This window comes from Amblyomma mixtum, chromosome 6 (assembly GCF_055824585.1).
Source record: "Amblyomma mixtum isolate Tamu chromosome 6, ASM5582458v1, whole genome shotgun sequence".
Lineage (NCBI taxonomy): Eukaryota > Metazoa > Arthropoda > Arachnida > Ixodida > Ixodidae > Amblyomma > Amblyomma mixtum.
In genome coordinates, this window is record NC_143017.1 from 92,770,761 (window position 1) to 92,791,593 (window position 20,833).

Below are 20,833 nucleotides of genomic sequence, written 5' to 3' on the forward strand. Positions count from 1 at the left end.
GTTCATAATTCATGACCTACTTCAAAATCTACAGGCAAGGTCAAGCAACCTCGGATTGTTTGTCCTGTGCATGTGCCAAATCAAGAAAAAAAGTTGCCCTAATGTGAGCAAAGCAACACTTTATCCTCATTACAATAACACAGTCAAGAGCGTTTCGGTGATGCTAGTATGACCAATTAAAGCTTGAAGATCTTAAGACTAATGTCGCATACAGCTGAAATCTACAACAAGGCCATTTTAATATCATATCTGCAATATGTACATCACAAATTGAAGGAACATCAAAGAAAATTAATGTATTTTTTTATTACATTCTTGTCAAGCACAATAGACACCACAAGGAAATTTTACTGGGTGACTACGATTGAGTTATATGCCACGAAAAACAAACTAAATACACAATGCCCAAAGGGGTTCCTATGAATCTCATCATGTAAACACACATGTTGTTGATCTTCTTCAGCCCATGTTTTTCCTGTTGCCACTGCCTCTTCGGTTCTCTGAAAAAAAAAAAAAAAGAGTCATTTCCCCGCACTCAAAAGATATGCTCCTAACATCTACTTGTCATACTCCTTTTTTTTTTTTTGAATTTCATTTCATTCATTAGGGCCCATTTACAAGAATATGGAGGGGGCCAAAGAACAAGCTGCTACTACATTTGCACGATTCTAACATGCACCTTTTTAAAATGCAAAGGCGTTCGAATCTGCAAGTGCATTAAAATCGGAGTCAAAAATTGAGATGAAACAAGGTAATTTTCCGATTTTGGGGTTCAAAATATAGCTGTGTGTTACAATCGGGGGCGCGTTACAACCGTGCAATTAAGGTACTTCGCAGCTTGACTGTTGGAGCAAGACTTCAAGCAAGAGAGGATTGAAGCTGTTGCAGTACCTACACAGGGAGGCATTCATTTTAAGGATAGTTTTCTTTTCAATAAAGAGCTGCCTTTCTCTTCTATGGCGTCCTTCCTACCCCATCAGGTGGAGCTCTAACCATGAATGAGTCAAAAATGAGGGTACTGGTTGAGAAAAAAGAACAACCTGCTTGAAGGGTTAATGTAATGAACACTATGAGCACTTTAACGAACCCTTCAACTTTGTGAGTATGACAAAATGAAGATACGTTCGTGAATAAAAACAAGGAGAAACTTGCTCAAGGGATTAAACAACACTTCAGGCAGATACAGCCTTATGCAATGTGCGATTAATGTGAGAAACGGCAAACTTTTCTAGAGGTAAAAAATTTTCTCTGCATGCTTATTGAGCTTACCAGTAAGTGGCATGCCACTGCTAAACTGCACTTCGCGCAAGTGAGAAAGTATATCGAAATAAAAACGAAAAATAAATGTTTTCAACAGACTCCAAGGCAGCTGTTGACAGATCAAAACCACAGCACAGATGTAAACGCTCTGGCTCCGGCCAAAAAGTATGCGATGAAATGGCATCTGTCAACAGTCCACCCACTGCACACACACACATGTAGGCCTGCAGCCAACGTCAGAAATGTGAAAAAGAGATGCGAGCTATCTGCATTTGCGGCAGAAGTCAAGGGATTTCTTTGATGCCAAATAATCTTGCTAGCGAAAGTTTACGAAATGTAATATAGAGCTGTGCACGGGCCGCAAATTTCAGCCCGCGCCCAGCCCGAGCCCTACACTACTGACGGAGGCCCGGCCCGGCCCGACACTGAAGAAACCTAAGCCCGCCCGTGCCCGGCCTGCAAAACTGAAATTGAAGTGACGATGAAACAGAAAGAGATAATTTAAGGAAAATCAGTTTATTTCAATGTTTTTAAAATGCTCGGCTCTCATGGTCTAGATGAAAATTGGTGAGTATATGCAAACACGGCGCATGTAGAGAGTTATCACTGCAAGGTATTATGTAAAAACAACAAATCGTCCATTGATGACGGCTTGAGGCAAGTGCGGCGCTCCTGCAGATTAGTTTCGAACCTTGCAACAGTAGGGCGGCTGGAGCCACGCAGGAGCAATCGCGATCGCGAGGCCCGGCCGGCCCGTTCGAGACAAAAATACCGTGGGCTGAGCCCAGCCTGGGCCCGGGTGAATAGACTTCCGCAAGGCCCGAGCCCGGCCCGCGGGCCGGGCCGGGTACGGGCTTTCGGGCCGGCCCGAGCCCGTGCACAGCTCTAAAGTAATACTCACACACACAAAAAAAAATATTTTTTGTATCTTTTCACATAGCTCGGAATAAGTATATGCAACCAAATTCTGAGTGCGTGAATTACACACTGCACTACTACGTCTGAAGAAATCCACCTGAGGGATGTAAATTTCTTTCCCAATACCGTATTTCATAAGCTTAAGGCAGTCAATGTACCTCAATGTGCACTATTATCTCGCAATCAGTCTTGGTTGTCCACTTCTGCCCTATGGTGTGTACGGCAGGCAGCTAGATTGTGGGGCTTAGCCACACGTTAGTTGGCTGGCCAACAGGTGAAAAAGGTACGACTACCAGCTCTGCTCCTTTTTTTACTAACTGAGCAAATCTTGGATACTGCTCATAACATGGCCGAAAAAACTGACAACTGACTGGCAAGCCCACCTAAGCAATTACTACTAGCTGCAATCAAAAAGCAGCGAACATCAAACGCAATCATTCACGGCCGTCATTGGGCATTTGTGACAACACTCCTCTTCTGTACACCCATCACAGATGATATCCCCACTGCCTCAATTTCAGCACTTATGACCGCACAGAGCAGAACCACATTATTCACAGGATTGTTTTAATTGCTCAGCACTTTTGCTCTGCTATTCAAATCTCATACTAAACAGGCTGCTCTAAACAAGATAATTCATCAGACTCCAGGTGCCAGGTTTCTAGCAAACAAACCATAAAACTCAGCCAATCAACTTTCTGGTTATGAAACGGACACCATCCATTGTGCACTAAGTGTATGCAGTGAGTTGTCCTGGGGCAGGTATTATTTTCTGCCTTAGTAAAGCTTTGCGTCTGGTGCAATCTGCATACTTCATATGCCCAACAGATCCTGCACTGAACTGGAATGATGCAACTTAAATACTAAACTCTCGTAACCCCCCCTCCCCCCCCCTCCCCCCCCCCCCTCCCCCAGCTTCACTCAGAGGCTTAACTCTCACTACTGTGCCCACTGAGCATGACTACGTGTGCTGATTCTGGAACCATCCGCATTGCTTACTGGTATGTTGTACCAGTTGAAGTTGCTTGCAGTTGAAGTTTGTTGTTGATGTAGTTTTCTTTCTTTTTTTCGCAAGGCAGCATTTTTTCAATGCACTCCGAAGATGCGGTACTGAGACCACTGCCAGCCAACGACTTCGCCACTTGACTTCGGAGCCGTCCGCAATGTATATGGGCACGCTGCCTTAGCTGGCTTTTAGTTAGGCACCTAAACTTTTGTTTTCGACATAGTGTTTTTTTCTCCGTGAGGGACCATTTTTTTTAACACGCACTATGCAGTAGCATCAGTCACTTTGCAGCCTCAGCATGCGCAACACATACTCCAACGCGTCTCAAATCTCAGGATTCCATTTTGCTGCGAATGATCTCGTTTTTTGGCAAATAAATTTCTATGGTGCAACACACAATCTGTTATTCACGCTTATATACCTAAAAAGCGCATATATTTAGCTTTGTTTCATATATTGCATAAAACTTAAATGTAATAGTTTCTACAGGAAAATGAAAACTACTGAAACCTACAAAAAACTGTCATTTTCTCCAAGATAGGGAAAGAGTTAAAAACCACACGCAAAGTTTTCACTTCAAAGGTCGTGTGTGAACTTACTAAGTGTGAGCCCAAGAGCCCTAAGGAAGGGGAGATTTAAAAACACGCTATGTTTCTTTTATCTAGTTATATGCACCTCTTGAAATATGCGGAATGAATGTTGCCTCCGAGGATTTATGCTAAAAAGCCAAAGCAAGAATGGACTCCCACTCCTCACCGTCCTTCCAGTCGTCCATGGCCCGCTTGTAGTCCAGGGCAGCCTGGTCGTCCGCTTCGACCAGCTCCTCCTTCTGGGCCTCCTCTTCTTCCAGCTCCCGGGCTGCCTTCTCCGGGTCAGCTGCCCAGTCCTGCAGGCTCCAGCTGTTGTTGTGCAAGAGGGGAACGCACTGAGCCAAGACATGACCTCTGGACTACATGTCTGCGTATATATATATATATATATATATATATATATATATATATATATATATACAGTGCAAGTTGTTATACAGCCAGGCCCCACCCCCGAGATCTCATGGTTGTGGTTGGCAAGAAACAACGCGACTGCATAGCAAGGTCACAGACTCATTGCTGTTGGCCACATGTCTTATGCGGCACCATGCTTAGCTCTCACTTTTGCAGCTAGAACTCAGTAAATGAAGAAGTGAACACAATTTTATGTCACCTTCTTTCTTCCATATCTCGCTTACTCATAGCTGACAAAGAAACTCAAATCACATTACATCAATGCCACTTAAACTTTTAGGCGGATTTAAGTTACCCAGGATTCTTACACCCCTCCACTTTTTTTTTGATGACTGCATTCAGTCCCCAACCCACAAATGAAGCATCTATCTGGGAAGTATAAGCACATACTGCTATGTCAAAATATGCAAATTAAAATAGCTAACCAAAGCTTTCAAATGACAAATCAAAGGCAGGGTAAAACCAATATATTCACTATTTGTGACCAATAACACTGAAAAACAAAAATCAGGCATCATGAGAATCACCAGCATGTCATCAAAAATCTGTGCATGCAACCACTGCTGCCTCGAAACAACCATACAAATGTCAGAATGAAAACTGATTGCTCTTACACTTGGGGTAATACGGTCAAACCTCGATATAACGAACACAGATATTAAGAATATTTGGCTATATCTAACTCTTCGTAAATATTTTTGACAAATGCATGCAATTTCACTCTATATATCGAATGTGGCTGGATATGAAACAGGTATATCGAACTTCCGAGAGCCAAACTGTGCCCATTCGGATGGCAGGTGGGAAGCTTCGCCACACTGCACAAGTGACTGGTGGTGGTGCGGCAAGCATTCGAGCCAAGGTTTGCACTTTCATCTCGCACTTGCCAACAGCAGTGTGTAGGGTTGCAGTCCAGCAGTGAGCACGCGTTAATGCCTCTGGCATCCGTCGACAGCACCATGGAAGCAGCAACGGTTGTTGTAAGCTCGCAGTAACAATCCTGCGCTCATGTCAGCTGTTTGGGGTGGTGGAAACAGCGATAGTTTTAGCTCTGACGTGCCGCTTTCCAAGCGACACGGCTGTGATGCGAGGAAGCCACAGTAGCCGGTAGCTTGCGGTGCTGTGCGGAGGAGCCAACCTTACTGGCATTCGCTTTTTTGCGATCTTCGGAATAGGCGCGAGTGGCTTCGAAACACTATGAAAACCTAGAAAAACGTCTCTCCATTTCTCTAGTACGGATCACCAGAACTGCTGTGTCTTCAATAACTAAATTGAGCCGCTGTCTTGCGTGCGTTTCTGACGAAATTTCATATTACAAATTTCGGCTATAGCGAACTATTCAATGGTTTTTTACTTGCTCGCTATAATGAGCTTTCACTGTATCACAATACTGTGTAACAGGGTGCAACTAAGGTAGATGGAGAATTATTTCAATGGCTGTTCGTGCACTATAGGGGAACGGTATCAACCAATTACCCATGAATGATAGCAACCTTTCTTTCATTAATATGCAGCCCCAATGGAATGATGGTACATGAATCAGGAAAAGAAAGGGATGTCTGGGCTCTCGTCGATCCGTCAATGCCAAAGTCCCTCACCCTTTTCTCTTGAAAAATTTGTAGAAAAAGTCCCACAACCATGCAATACCCATCCTAATCTGAGCATGAGTGCACATAGAGAAGCACGATGCTCACGGTTTGACAGCAGAGCTGTTTGATGACTCCTGCTGTGCATGCTCGGGGTAGCGCTTAGCGTAGAACTCGTCCACCGTCATGCTGGGAATGCTTGGGTAGCCCACTCCGTACACTCGCTTCTGGACTTCATTGCGGGTTATGATGATGGGCCGCAGTGGCTGCAAGGAAAAAATACCTTGCTTTGACAGCGCATCAAAAGTGGACAATGCCAGCCAGGTGAGCAGGTCTTCGTGCTCTCAAGAATGCGATACTGCCTTGCCAAATGAGGGGCCAGTATAACGCTCACAAGATGCGCCAGTTCACCGAGCAAAGCTTCATGCTCATCACTGAGCTAGATAATCTTTCTTGATTGAAGAGCCTGCAGGGGAACCTTGCAGTAGCTAGTGCATGCAGACTTAAAGGAGCACTGAAGAGGAATCTGAACTCATCTTTTTGCCGCGGGAACTTGATCTACACGCTCCCAGCATTCTTAGAAACTGCGATTTAATGTCCTGTGCGGCCAATTTCCCAATTAAATCGGATTAACGCCCGGCTCCCGCCTTTTTCTTTTTTTAATTCCCGCATACGGTGGGAGGAGTCGACCAACGCATGGAGTGCCATTCAGGCAGTCGCGTGGCGACCTTGCTTTCGCTTTTATTTTGTTTCGTTTAAGTTTCTGTGAATAAATAGGTCTAGTCAGAGACTACATAGCTGCAAATTATTCCCACGAAAATAAAAATACGCGTGGACTCTTTGCTTCCGCCGATCACTTCGTATAACTCCGCCGATGGCAGAGCGGCAAGCCGCCATGGGACAGGGTGAAAGGTTGGTCGACTCCTCCCACCGTTTGCAGGTAATTAAAAAATAAAAGCAAGGCTGGGAGCCCGACGTTAATTCGATTTAAATTAGGGAGATCGGCCGCACAGAGCAATAATTCGAAATTTCCAAGAATATTCAGAACATGTAGATCGAGTTCCAGCGGTAAAAATACGAGTTCAGATTCCTCTTCAATGCACCTTTAAGACAAATGTAATTCCGTTTGTTCAACTTTACGTTCAACTTTCCGGCTATGTATTCAAATGCAGCCTGTAGCGACAGCTTGTCCCAAAAGCTTTCTAAGCAGTGAACATGACCTAAAAGGTAACACAGATCCAGAAATTAATGCCAATAATTTTGCAAGCTGCTAATTTTGAGTGCATAAATATAAAATTTGCCAGCAAGTGAATTATACCAAGAGAATTTAAGTTGCAACCTGCTTCATCCAAAACACAGTGCTTACCCACTGTGTCAGAGCACTGATGCTAGGACTACATTTAGCTGTGCTTTTATCCGTCGTCATAAAATGCGTCCATTTTTTCGCTACCTGCGGCTAACTAGCTGGAAGCTGTGGTGCTGTACCTTTCAGAGAACAGAGTCATGCATGGTGACTTCGATGTGCTGGGCACAAATGAACTGGGCCGAGATAAAGTCCCTATTTAGATCCCTAGATAGCAAGTAGTGACAAGTTCGTCCCGTGTCTGCCATTTTCTTCCTAACTTGCGTACTCAAGGGTGGCACTGATAACCACTCTTATGCACTTCACATGAATTCCAAAGAATATGGGTCGAATCGATTAGTTGAGAGAAAAAGCTGCTTTGGTGAAGGCAAGATGCGACGTCCTCTACACCCTTCCTTGAGCTTTTTACACCTTCTGTCAAAAAGGGAGTCAGTCGAGTTGCATTCTGTGAAGTTCATGTAAAATGCTGGTATAATAACCCCAGCAGCTTCAGAAGCAGCTACAATCTTAGATTTACTTTTTATGTGTACGTTTGGTTACGAAGAGAGAAAATGGAGGGGGGGGGGGGGGGGGGAGGTCGGCCTGTTTACCTTTGTGTTCGAGCTCACTTAACCCGCCTCCTGAAAGGAATGGAGGAAGAGGAATAAAGATGGGATGAGGCGGAATAAGCACTTTTCATTTTTGCATTACACTTGCATTACGTGTCGTTCTAGAAGATGTACTAGCACTGGTGAGCAGTGTTAGGAAGAAAACGACACGTGCGCCGGGAGCTTTCGGCCATACAAAGGTTTTCACTACTTAGTTTGTTTCTTTTCTTCAAAGTCTATTCAAGTATTTTACAGCCAGCCACGCATACCCTTAGACTACATCGGGCAGACACTTTGCACTTTCTTGTTTCTCACTCTTAACTCTCTTCATCCCTTCCCTAAAACACAGTTCATGTGTGCACCTAGGGTTAGACAGCCCTACATGTTTGCTTTCTTTATAACTTCCACTTAAAGGTGCACTGAAGAGGATTCTGAACTTGTCTTTTTGCCGCAGGAACTCGATCTTCACGTTCCGAGCATTCGTAGAAACTGCGACTTATTGCCCTGTGTGGCCGATTTCCCTAATTAAATCGAATTAACGTCCGGCTCCCGCCTTTATTTTTTTAATTCTCCCCGTACGGTGGGCGGAGTCGACCAACGCGTGAAGTGCCTTTCAGCTAGCTAGTGGTGGCTTTGCTTTCGCTTTATGTTGTTTTTTAGGTTTCCGCGAATAAATAGTTTCATTCGCAGATAATATAGCCGCAAAATAAGCCCGCAGAAATAAAAATCCGTGCGGACTATTTGCTACTACGGACTACTACGTATTACTCTGCCGATGGCAGAGCGGCAAGCCGCCACGGGACTGGGTGAAAGGCACTCCACGCGTTGGTCGACTCCGCCCACCGTACAGGGGAGAATTAAAAAAAAGGCGGGAGCCGGAAGTTAATTCGATTTAATTAGGAAAATCGGCCACACAGGGCCATAAATCGAAGTTTCTAAGAAAGCTCGGAACGTGTAGATCGCGTTCCCGCGGCAAAAAGACAAGTTCAGATTCCTCTTCAGTGGACCTTTAATCTTCCCTGTGCTAAAATTCTTGTCACTGCAAGCCTCTATACTGCCTGCCCATTTCAGCACTGCGTGGCACAATATCTGTCTGCTTTTTATTTCCGGCACAGTTCATGCCTGTGCCACATCTTGACATTAAGTGAAACTGGCACGATTTCCAGGCAGTTGCAATGGTGGAAACCTTAAAGCAGAATGCTACATTCGGAATGAATAAAATAATACCACGTGATTCTGGAAGAGGTTTCAGTGGAAGAACTGCAAATTGGGCACGTCTCTAACTTGGGAAAATAGTAGTAGATGAAAAATGAACAGCAGGACACAAAGTACAAATGTTCATCTTGTGTGCTCACGGTGATTACGCATACAAGTAGTTTATCATGCAAAGTAAGCGGCAAGCAGCAGAGGTGGCAATTAAATCTTATACAGGCTTTCTAACTGGAAAACCAATGCAAAACTGCGCATTACAAAATAAAGAGCAACATATTACTCTAACAGTGCTACCTCCCATGCAGAGATTCATCACTCATTCAGTTCAGCGTCAATGCCACAGTGCAATTAACTTATAAAGATATTGAGAAAACCAGAAAATCCAGTCATTATAACTGATTACTGTTATATCTGGACCGGTTAAAAAAAAAAAAACACAGAAAAGACCACACCCAAGTATTCTCCCATGCATGTAGTCACCGCCATCGGTGCCCCTGTCAAGGGCACACTAGGGTGCCTTGATGTGCGCACTCACCACCACTTCGCACTAAAATGCACCAACACCAAAACATTAGGGACAGAAAATCGAAGAGCGAAAAAGGGGAGGGGAGGGGCTTCACAAGCACTTGGCTTGCGAAGGCTGGCCGCTTGGCGTCGCACTTCCTCAAGTTTTTTTTCCCTCCATGTTGCAGGGCGCTAACCAAGCAAGCTCTTCTCTCCATCCTGCACCGATTGCGACGATGGTAGCGCTTGGTTTGCAAGACCATAAGCAATGCCCCCTTAGAGTTTTTTCGACACGCCAGTCCGGTTGCAGAGTTTGCACGTCACCTGCTTCAATGTCTTTCAGAAAAAGTTTGATGGTTAACACCTTCTGTGCAGCCAGAATCCTATCACTGTATCCATTATTTTGCCAATAATTTTATCGCTATATATGCTTTATTTTTACATATGGGCAATAAGACAATTGATAAATCTAATGAATGTGATCGTTATAAGTGATACATTATTATATCTGGTATCGTTATAAGTGGATTACACTGTATTTTGCAAACCTTGTCAACCAGAACAGCTAGGGCGCGGTGAACAAAGCACTGAAGTGTACATTTACTACAGCATAGGAACATGAGAACTGATCCACATGTCACTGTCATGCATACTCCCTTCACATAGCTCTGTCACAGTTGATTCAACCGATCGGTGTACTGCAGGTTTACAATGCACAGAACACCACCAGCTCCTCTTTGTCCCTGCCTCCAGAAATCATCAAAGCCACAACCAGATATTCAGCTGCATTCAGCATCAGTACATGCATTTTCACATGTTGAGTTGTGAGTTCAAATTATTCTGCAGTCCCTTCGAGTTTTGATATGTCCAATCAAAACTCAAAGCTACATAAATCAGGCTTCCATGCTGGCCCATGAAGATGTAAGAATGAAATGTGATGGCACTGACTCAACTAACGCAGCATAAAGGATTATCGGACCTAGGCGAAACTGGCCCCCCTCCACTTCTTTTGCCAAGCCCCCTTAAAAATTAGATGCCTGTAAGTCAGCCCATCTGCCACCCAGAAGGCCTAAGCCAGCTGCCCAAAGCTACAAAGTAAAGAGGATGACATGAGCCTCTCGAAAGGGCCACACCAACCTTTTTGGGCTCTTGCTGAGCTGAAACCTCGTGTGCTGGCTTTCCTTGTGCCTTCATCTTTGCCATGTACTGCAGGATGGGCTTCTCCTCTGAGGGTTAATAAAGCAAACTAAAATCAAGCTCTGGTGACCATACTGGGCAAGCAGGGCTGCACAAGATGTTTCGACACACCTTCAATGCTCCGAAGTTCCTCGATGGAATTGTTGACCCAGTATTTCAGCAGCACTGTGTAGTACTCTCTCTACAAGTTTTTGCAAAAGGGAAAAAAGAAAAGAGAGGTAACACCATACAATTCATCAGTGCTTGCTCTGTGTTAAACCCCTCGGCAGATTCAAGGACACAAATGCACTAAGGAAAGCATCCAAAAGTGTAAAGCATGAGAAAGACACATGTGGCCAAAACTTCTAGTACAGCTATAACTGTTTGTCAAGAAGAGAACACTCAGAGCCCTGACAGATACCAACTGCTCTAGACCAAAAAAAGTTCCTGCCGATAGCACGCTATTCAGTCAGTCACGGTGAAATAAAAAAAAAAAAACTATGGTGCACGTTCAAATGTGAAAAATCATATTCTTCACAGAAAGTGAAGCAACTTCTTTTTACAAATCATTACCAGGACAGTTATGAAGCAACAGCTCCCAATACAAGTCCAAAAATTAGCTTACCTGTCACAAGTACAAAACTAACAACTTTGCGCTACCAACAGCATTCAATGTTTTTGCGTGACAGCTGCCCTGAAAAATCGCCAGATTTCACATGTGGATGTATAATTCAACTCCTGAGCGTTTTACTTCTTTACAGGAGTTATACAAGGTGATTGTTTCCAACTTTTACAAATTTTAATTTTAAAAACAGAGATATGTAGGTGCAGTCTGTTGAGCTGGATTTTACAGTAAGGCGCACACTGTGTACTTCACATGAATCAATAATTAAATGACTAATTAACTAAAAATACCCCGCCGCGGTGGCTCAGTAGTTACGGTGCTCGGCTGCTGACCTGAAAGATGCGGGTTCGATCCCGGCCACGGCAGTCGAATTTCGGGGAAGGCGAAATTCTAGACGCCCATGTACTGTGCAATGTCAGTGCACATTGAAGAACCCAAGGCGGTCAAAATTTTCGGAGCCCTTCACTACAGCATGTCTCATTGCCTGAGTTGCTTTGGGACATTAAACCCCAATAAACCAAACTAATTAACAAAATTAACTAATAAATTTTTATTTTTATTTCAGGGTGCAAAGTTATGCTGCAAAATTTATGGCCATTAACAATGATGTGTTAGTTTCAGCAACATTGTACTTCGCTTCCTACCGCTGAACGCTACGTCGGTGCTTCAACCCTTGGACCAAGGGATAATCTGCATGGTGAAAGTTAGTTGTAGAAAACATCTGATTGAACGGCTCCTTCAAAACCCAGGACCTGAACAGACACTGCCATCTTCTTCCAGTTTTTGATCACCGATTTCTGTTTACCACTGATGTCATGAGTTCGAACTGAATGGCAGCAAAATGCATCTTCCATTTTATAAATCCATAATTCCTAATAATAAATGCGCCTTTTGCTGTCAAACAGACATCAACATAGCCCCAAATAGCCTAACATCTGGATTTTACTGACAAAGAAGACTGAATGTACTTGTCCCGAGTGTCATATTTGACAAAGTGCCAAATATGCACCGTAGCTCATAAAAGCATGCTCGGCTAGGACGCACACACCAGGGTCTCGTCGTCCACGTTGGGGTTGTCCATTAGGTACTTGAGCTGCCGCTGACGCTCCTCCATGGCCTTCTGCTCTGTGAAGCGGGCAATCTTCTCTTTCCGCTTCCTGGTGGAAACCCAAACACCGTCAGGTCATTCGCAATTGACCCAGCAGTGCAGAAGAAGCAAATTCAAGTTCAAACAGAAGGCTCAATGGGCAGTCATGACTGTGCACTTCCTTTGAATGAAGCCACTTGAGTGGCAACTACGTATACAGTCTAGCCCGTTTATAACGAAGCCACTTATAGCGAAATAGCGGTTATAACGAAGGGATTTCAATTTCCCATTCCCATTTTTGCATTTTCAATACATTTTGGGTCCGGTTTTAACGAAGTAAATAAGAGCGTGTCAGCGGATATAACGAAGAGATTTAATACCAACCGAAAAAATAATCTGCCAATCAACACGTTCTTGCGTCCTTGAGGAGATTTTTTCCGCGAAAATAAGAGCAAAATTCGGCTGACGGCGTCCTTTCGTGGCGTCGTCTGCTCTCCTGCGGAGCGAAAGGTTGCTTCACTGCATCGCATGGCACGCCGGTCTCGTGTTGCGCCGTCCTTGAACGGCGTCACGGCGTAGAGCGGTAGAGCACGCCGCGCAGGGGAAAAATGTAAAAAAGAACAGAGACGATTTTTTTTTTTTTGATGACGTCACAGAGAGCGGCCGTCTTGGCCAATCGCGGTTCTCTATTTCTCCCAGGCAGTTGGCGCCACGGCTGGACTGCAGTCTGCAGGAGGTGTGGCAGCGCGCGCTTTGTTTTATGTCGGTGCCGCGGTGCGCAAGGCAGGGAGAAAGCGCGGCAGCATTGTGCATGTTGGAAGCATGGCTCATTTTTATCGTTATCGCGGATCGTTGTATGCTGTTTATAAGCACAGAGTTATTCGACTTGATCTAGCTGGTAAACGGACAACTGAGCGCAGTGTCACACTGTTCCAGGTTGGGAGCACGGCGAACGCTACTGAGATCGCGCGTGACGCCATCGGTATGCCGATGTTTGCATTTTTTTTCCGTAGTCCGCATAGTACGAAATAGTGGATATAGCGAAGTGATTTCAGATTCCCGCCGACTTCGTTATAACCGGGCTAGACTGTACACGCCATATTTCAGTTTTATCACAAGGCCCAGCAATTTAGGGCTCTTGATAGGGCCCTGAAACTGGTTAAAGCAGCAGGTCCTTTGTTCTTAACGATTACTCTTTCTTTCCACCACACTGCTAGCATAACATAAAAGACAGGCATGGGTCTGACAGAGAACGCAAATCTTCCTTCATGCACAGTATATCATTATGTCAGTATGCAGTCACAACGCTTCCTTTAACTTAAAGCAAACTTGGCCTGAGACAAAGTGGAAAGACTGATGGAGCTGCATTGGCAACAGAGAATGAATGAAAGGTGCGACATATACCATGCTGATATAGTATATCATATATCATATCCATGTTTACTAACAAAGCAATAACAGGATGTTCAAGTGCTACAATAAAAGATTTGGTGCACAAGTCCCTACAGCTTTAAAATGGCGAGACAATAAAATGGCAAGAGGATAGAAATGAGGGAAAATTAATGCCTAATACATATATACTGTATTATTTCATCCTTAAAACATTACCAAGTGATTTCTGGATGCCTGAGGTGATCACAGTTAAACCTGTGATATGCTGTTTATATTCTTTTTGTTCGCATATGAGGTTGCATGACGGACCTCTTCTTTCTCGTCTGCTACTAGCACCTTTCTAGAGCAATAAAAGTCTTTCCTACCTACCTACCTACTCCTACATAAGCCCTAGTTAGGATGATATCTAAATAAAATAAAAATAAAACCATGAAGTGCAAAAAGATGCAGCTTAACGCTTATATATAGTGTTTAAATACCTACATAGAAACACTATTTTAAAGGGACACAGACAACTCCATCCAGTTACTGTTTGCAGTAAAAATTGATTCTCTGGTTCCTTCTGGCTATGCCGACGTTTTTCCGGTAGCAACACATTTATTTCCCAGAAATTGCATTAAAAACTCTTCCTGTCACTCATGAGGGTGGCCTCTTTGAGCTTAGAATGCGGTACCTTATCGATACAAGCCGACTTCTACTTGTCCTCAGCATCCTTTTAAGCAAGGGCTTCGAATCTACACCTGACAAGCACTACATATCAACTGGAGCAAATAAATAGATGTCCCATCAATAACTACACAGGGGAAAGCACAAATGAAATGGTACAGCATCAAAAGTACTTTTTTTTTCTGCCTTTGTGGCCTACTCTGCATAACGCCCCTTATTTTCTGCAGCGGAAAACTTCAAATACTGGGAAGACTCCAGTGTGTTAACGCATGCGGCCTTCCACGCAGCACAGGCCGCCATGCTGTTGCTTCTTGACGGGCTGATTAGTGCTGCACAGTTCTGTGCCCATTCGCCCCTTTTTTTTTCTTTCCCTACTCCTCACAGCCCCTTCACTGCCTTCTCTCCTGTTTCAATGGCCGGTACAGCCTTTTTTTTCCTGTTTGTATAGGAACTCCTTCTTGGCAGCGTGTGCCGCACAGGTCACCCCGATGACCAGTGGCACCGAGAAGTTGGCTTCTCCTCGCACCTCACATGCTTGGTGCGTGTCGAAGAGTGGTGAAAGAAATTTGCGCTATATTTGTAATTCAGTTCCGAACCAAATATAACGAAAAGTTCTTTCAGAAGAAGACTGTTAAAGGCTTTAGCATACTGTTAAAGGCTAAATCTCACGCTACATTTGTGCAAATACGGTAGTACTGGTTTTGACTGATTACCAGTACAGTGACTAATCCCACAGAAGCTTGCGGGCACGTTGCCGCCACAGCCGCAGTGCTTGACGCGTTAGCTTGCTGGAGCAAATGGGGAAGCAAGCTTGTCAAGTCATTACCAAAATTTTGTTTGTTACAAGATTACAAGTTTCAAGAGAATTCACACGGTAAAAAAAATTACATTCCCGGCATTCTATCATTTCTACAAATGCCCCCAAACACAATGCAATCAAAAAATGAGAATGCTAACATGACTCTGCAAAAAATGCCCCAATCAGAGATTTTTCGTGATTCGCAGAATATCAGGGGCCTTGGCTATTCAAAATGCAAGTTCACATCAGTGCTGCCATGCATTCCGTTATGCAACAGCCCACCCTTGACACAAGCTTCAAGGCCTTTCAAAACAGCAATGAAAAGGTGAAAAAGATCAAGGCGGCCCAGAGAATCTAGAAATGACAGAATGGAATTCCAACCTGCACGCATCCACAAGGCTGTCAGCTTCAGACTTCTTTGGACTAGCAGCGTCAGCCTTCTTATCACACGCATCCTCATCTTTTGCTTCAGGGAGCTCGTAGCTGGTGACCCCATACTGCCGGCAGCGTGTCAGGTAGTCACGGAAGTAAACCTGTCCAACAACATGCACTATCAGCCAAATACAAAATGCGGACAAGACAACTGAAACAGAAACAACAAAAGAAGATTTCAGATGAAGGAGACTAAATACTAGCACGCTTAAAGGGACTATGAAATAAATTTATTGAGATTATGTAAAGATAGGCAATCCATCACTCGTCACCCCAGCGCAAGAATTTTTGAGCTAGCATCAATAACAACGAAGTTATAGGCGATTAAAAATCACGCTCCTCCTCTCCCCCCTCAACTCGTACGCGCGGGGCACCATAAAAAAATTAAGAAAACAGCTCCGGGACTGGGCTCCGCCCATGAATACGTCATTCGCTGACGTTCGGTTTACGACTTCCGGTTGTCGCACTCCCGAGGAGCAGCATGCGTCGGCACCGTCTCTCCGGTCTCTGCGCTTTCTTGGCTCCTGAACTCGCGACAGAAAGAGGCGGCAGAGGTAAATTGAAACCATACGCGCGAAGGCAATGCCTTGCTGGCTCGCGCTTGCCCGAGGGGGTCGCGCGGCGGCTCGAGCAGACGATTTTCACCGCTACCGGAAGTGTGCCTGTGACGTCGTAGCTGCCGTGGCTCGAGCGAATGACAGCGTGTGGTGGCCTGCCGACGTCATGGGACTAGTGACGTCTGTTTTCCCGATTTTGGTTCCAAAATGGCTCCCTACGAAGACACCAAACGGCCCGCGAATTTTAAAAAACGCGATTTTTTAAACATTCATAATAAATTGGCGGCTCAGTTCCGAAGACTCATACTTGGTGTCAATGCTTCTGAGCATCACTTCTAGCATTTAGAAGCGGCTTTTAATTCTTTGCATGGTCCCTTTAATTTTAACTTTGATGGTGCGAAGGTCGTTTTGTGGAAGTGTTATTGCACCCCAACTGCATTTCTTCTCTGGCAGTTAATATTTTTTACTCCTGTGCTTGCGTTACAAGCATCATGTTCACATTTCATTTGTTGCTGATAGTATGCTATGCAATACAGTGATGCACTGGGAAATCAGCAGTGGTCACTGGATCTGCAAGATGACATGGAAAGAGTGCCCCAGAAATCTGTGATGACATGCTCCATCTGATATAGGTAACCCTCAATAAGGCGAGAACACATAAGTTTAAGACTTAAGTTTTTTCACCATGTCTGCAACACTCAGTTGGAATAAACCACAGCATGGAAATTTTTTGCGACCCTTTTAGGCCAGTTTACTTACCAGTTCCAAACTGCCAACCCTAATAATAATAATAATGATGATAATAATAATAATAATAATAAAAACACATTCCATCTGACATTCCAGTCCAAGGCATCAGCCCATAAACTACAAGGAAATTTTAAACTGTTCATTTGTAATGTTGCGAGGCAGTCTAATTGGTGGAATTGTAAAGTATGACAACAATATTTACTTTTAGTGACAAGCGCATCTGTCTAGTGGCATGGCCGGGACACTTTAGTTTTTTTTTTTAATTAGTCCCACCACATTTGCGCATCTGTCAAGCACTAGCATGCATGTTCGACACTTTATTCTTGCCTCACTCAAGGCCAGTGGTACCACTACTAGGAATCGGTGTGACGTGAGAGAGCCAACTGAACGAATTATGAAAGGAATCCATTTCTTGGCAAAATATTTTAAAACACTTTAATGAAGTTGCACGAGCGATACCTATGTAATTAGAGAGGAATTCCAAAGTGCTTGCTCAAGACACACCTCTGATAACCGCAGGATTTCACTTCGGTCTGCAGTAACCTTCTTCTGGGTTAGAGATCCAAGCAATGCTGGTAATAGGAGAAATCTGTAGCATTCGAAAGTAAGGTATGAAAACACAGCGATGAACACAAGACATGTAAAAAACTGGGTGGACACTGAAGCTCCGCCTTACGGGTATGACATGATAGTGTTAATGCCCCCATATTCAGAAGTTGCTCTTCCCGGGCAACCTCTCGCGACCAATCACTAATTTAACTGCCACCTGCCACGGTGGTCAGTTTGCTCATAATCTGGGGAGCAGGTTGTGATGACACCACAAGTTCACGTGGATTTTTCGCTCACAATGCCGACACCGACGATGCTGATGTCAGATTTTCTGCACAGAGGGAGCCTTAACGCTATCATTAAAATGCTCAGATTGTCACAAGTAACAGCACAGCGCTTTGAGATACACTGCAAGACCTACCAATCAGTGCAAAGCGCCAGAATTTCTATCGGCGCTTGAAGTGTAGCATAAAAGTGAGCTCAAAACATGTGCACCTTATTTTATCCCATGGCACGGTATAAATGAACCACAAACAAAGCTGAGATTTTGCAGCAGCCTTTCCCAGAGGAGGCTTTCCAACACTACCGTGATGCACTAAGAAAAACAAAAGGAGTCCTCAGTGGACTAAATCCCACTGAAATATTTGACAAGCAGTGTGTCCTCACTAATACGTGGCGATAACCAAGAGACATCTTTGGGCACACCGAGTCTCCCCTAACAGCTGGCACATGCTGCCTAGTAGCTGGAGAGCAGAGCAGATGGAATTCTAGACAGCACAAGCTTGAACAAGGGGAAGGAGGGAATCGTTGGTTCGCTGAACAAGTTTCAACAATAGAAAATTGGTCGGTTTTTGAATTGGGGCTTTTCTCCTACCCCCCCCCCCCCCCCTTTTTTTTTGAGTGAATTGCCTAGCTGTAACATTTTCACTCCCTGGCAAAGCTGCCTATTCTAATTACCAGCCATAACAATCCCGAAAGCATACTGGCACTGAAAAGTGAGCAAGAACCTCATTATTTCGCTACAAAAGCTTTCTACAAGGTATCCTACAACACACATAGGACTCCCAGGGGACTTTGCCACAGTTTTCCTTCTCTATGTTTGTTGTGCTATTCTAGATCATGCTTGCCTTGGAACATAAATCACAATAGTACCCTTTTTAGTCGCCTAGGCATGTATATATTCTGTTTGGGCATGAAACTAAATTCAAGGTCTCCTCGATTTGACTGCACTTTCTGCACCAGTTCACGAGGTGCAACACTTTCGCGCTCGATTTGACAGTGCAGCTAGCGCCCTCTGCCCTTTAGCACTCGATTTGACTTCGTGCTGCACGAGTTCTTCTGCACTAGCCTCCTGGCAGGTTCTCTTCTCGAGCAAGCAGCGCAAGGTGGTGCACTCCATGGCAGACAAGTAGCAGGCAGCTCCACGGCCATGCTTGTTTTAGTGGGCGGTGCTGAGACAGCCGCATACCCGTGGCAGACGCAGCATCTACGCTGTGCCCTCACCAAAGAGCTGAAATGGCAGTGCGCGTGCATGCGTGCCTGTGTACACGTGTGTAAGCGACTGGCTGGTTGGTGTACGGCGTATTGATTCTAACCTTTCTGTCCAGCCTCTCACCAAATGGTCTAAAGCCTGTCCAGCCTTTAGACCATTTCTCATTTGTGTGCAAATATTGTTATCACACGCGACACAATGGAGGGTTTGTATAAGAGGCAGATAGTGAGGTGTTTTTTAATATGTGGATGATCACAACGTTTGTGATGACTCGCTGCGACATCATCCGCACCTCTGCTTATAGTAGCGAATATGGCTTTGAGGTCGCCGTCAGCAGACGCCTTCGCCTGACAGTCAGTCTCCGACAGTCACTCCACCGCACCGTCCGCCGTCAACTAACGCAAGTTGTTGAGTTCAAATAAGTTCAAGTTATCAGGAAACTCTTTTCTGCAGTAAATGACGGTCAAGAGCACATTCAGTTATAACGGCAACAGCCTGAACCACACATATAAACTGTCAAAGGTCGTCTCGAGAGAGTTTTAATAACTTCTTGAATTCAAAGTCGGTAGCCTCTTTAAAGTACCCGCTGACTCGGTGACAGTCAACCTGCACCACTATGCACAACGCAAGGGAAAGGGCGGTGTCAAATTCTTCATCACTTTTGGAATTAATGGCCGCTCCACGAGATGCGCCACTTTGAACAAATGCACAGTACTCAATACAACTAGCACAGATGCGCGCATATGCCAGACCACGTGACAAACACCAACACACAGCCGCAACAGACGAATGTTTCTGCACGTTTGCATTCGATTTGGCCGCTGCACCGAGAGCACTAGTGTCAGGCCACACTCGCGCCGTAAGAACTGGCACTGCACTGACACGGCACTTTTGTAAACCAGTGCAGAACGCGCAGCCAAATCGAGGAGACCTCTGAACAGCCCTGAAAAAGTTACTACTGCCATGTGAGCACCACCAATTATCTGCAGCAATGCCTTTGTACAGAGTTCACCTTTCGCTCTGCGCGCAATCATGCACTCATTTCTGAGCGCGCTCTAACATTTCAACAACTTTTAAACACAAATTTTCAGCGTGCCCTACAGGAGTTTATAAGGAGCAGAGATTCTAAAAAAAACAGAACAAAATTAGGAGCATGACAATATAGTCATAACGCACGACTGCAATGGCTAAAATAGGTTCACAACCTGGTTCCCAACCTGGCACAACCAAAATAAGTGGGGGCTTCAAATGGCACATCTAAAGCAGTGACAAACATATGAGGACAGGGACACATCACTTAACTTTGTAAGAACTGCCTTACTTGAGATGCGAAGTGGCTACTTCTTCGATTTCTTCATTTTCACTGAAGATCCCAAGTTCATTAACGAGATGTGTCGCATTTTCAAACTGTGACGTTGCCTCGCGAACTTTGTCCTAGAAAAAAGACCAGTATGTATCATTACAAAAACGCGTGCACAGAACAGTTTTTTGCAAACTCAAAACAACAACACACTATCTGGCGGCTCGCGAGACGAGCGGCTTTTTGGCACGTCCACAGCCGACAAGGATGAACCCCGACGAGTTCAGCAGAACACCAACTTGAAGTTAGTAGTGAACACGCGCCATTATAAATCTGCTCACTTGGTAGGCCTTGTCATTTGCGCTGACTGTCGACTTTTCGATTTCGAGAAACAAATTAAATCCACTGTCAAAGAGGTCGTTTAAAGAACTCAAATTGCTTTCTCCACTACCCTTGCTGTCGCCCACCACGGAGTCCCCCATGTTTGACAATTGAAATAAGCAATTTATCGGCCACAGTAAGTTTCGTATTGCCCATTACTTTTCTTCACGGCTGTTAAAAAACAAAT

At 44.6% G+C, this 20,833-nt stretch overlaps 1 protein-coding gene across 1 annotated transcript; it reads right to left on the reverse strand.

Annotated features, from left to right (window-relative positions):
- Positions 1–286: 286 nt before the first annotated feature.
- Tap42 (immunoglobulin binding protein Tap42) lies at positions 287–20,759 on the reverse strand. The gene is made up of 10 exons (XM_089548384.1): positions 20,607–20,759; positions 20,287–20,399; positions 17,429–17,513; positions 15,567–15,718; positions 12,290–12,398; positions 10,749–10,818; positions 10,578–10,666; positions 5,883–6,040; positions 3,941–4,083; positions 287–500 (listed from the first exon to the last, which is right to left on the reverse strand). Exons 1-10 carry the CDS (start codon positions 20,745–20,747, stop codon positions 460–462), a joined length of 1,101 nt encoding a protein of 366 aa, XP_089404510.1. The 5' UTR covers positions 20,748–20,759; the 3' UTR covers positions 287–459.
- Between the last annotated feature and the right edge of the window lie 74 nt (positions 20,760–20,833).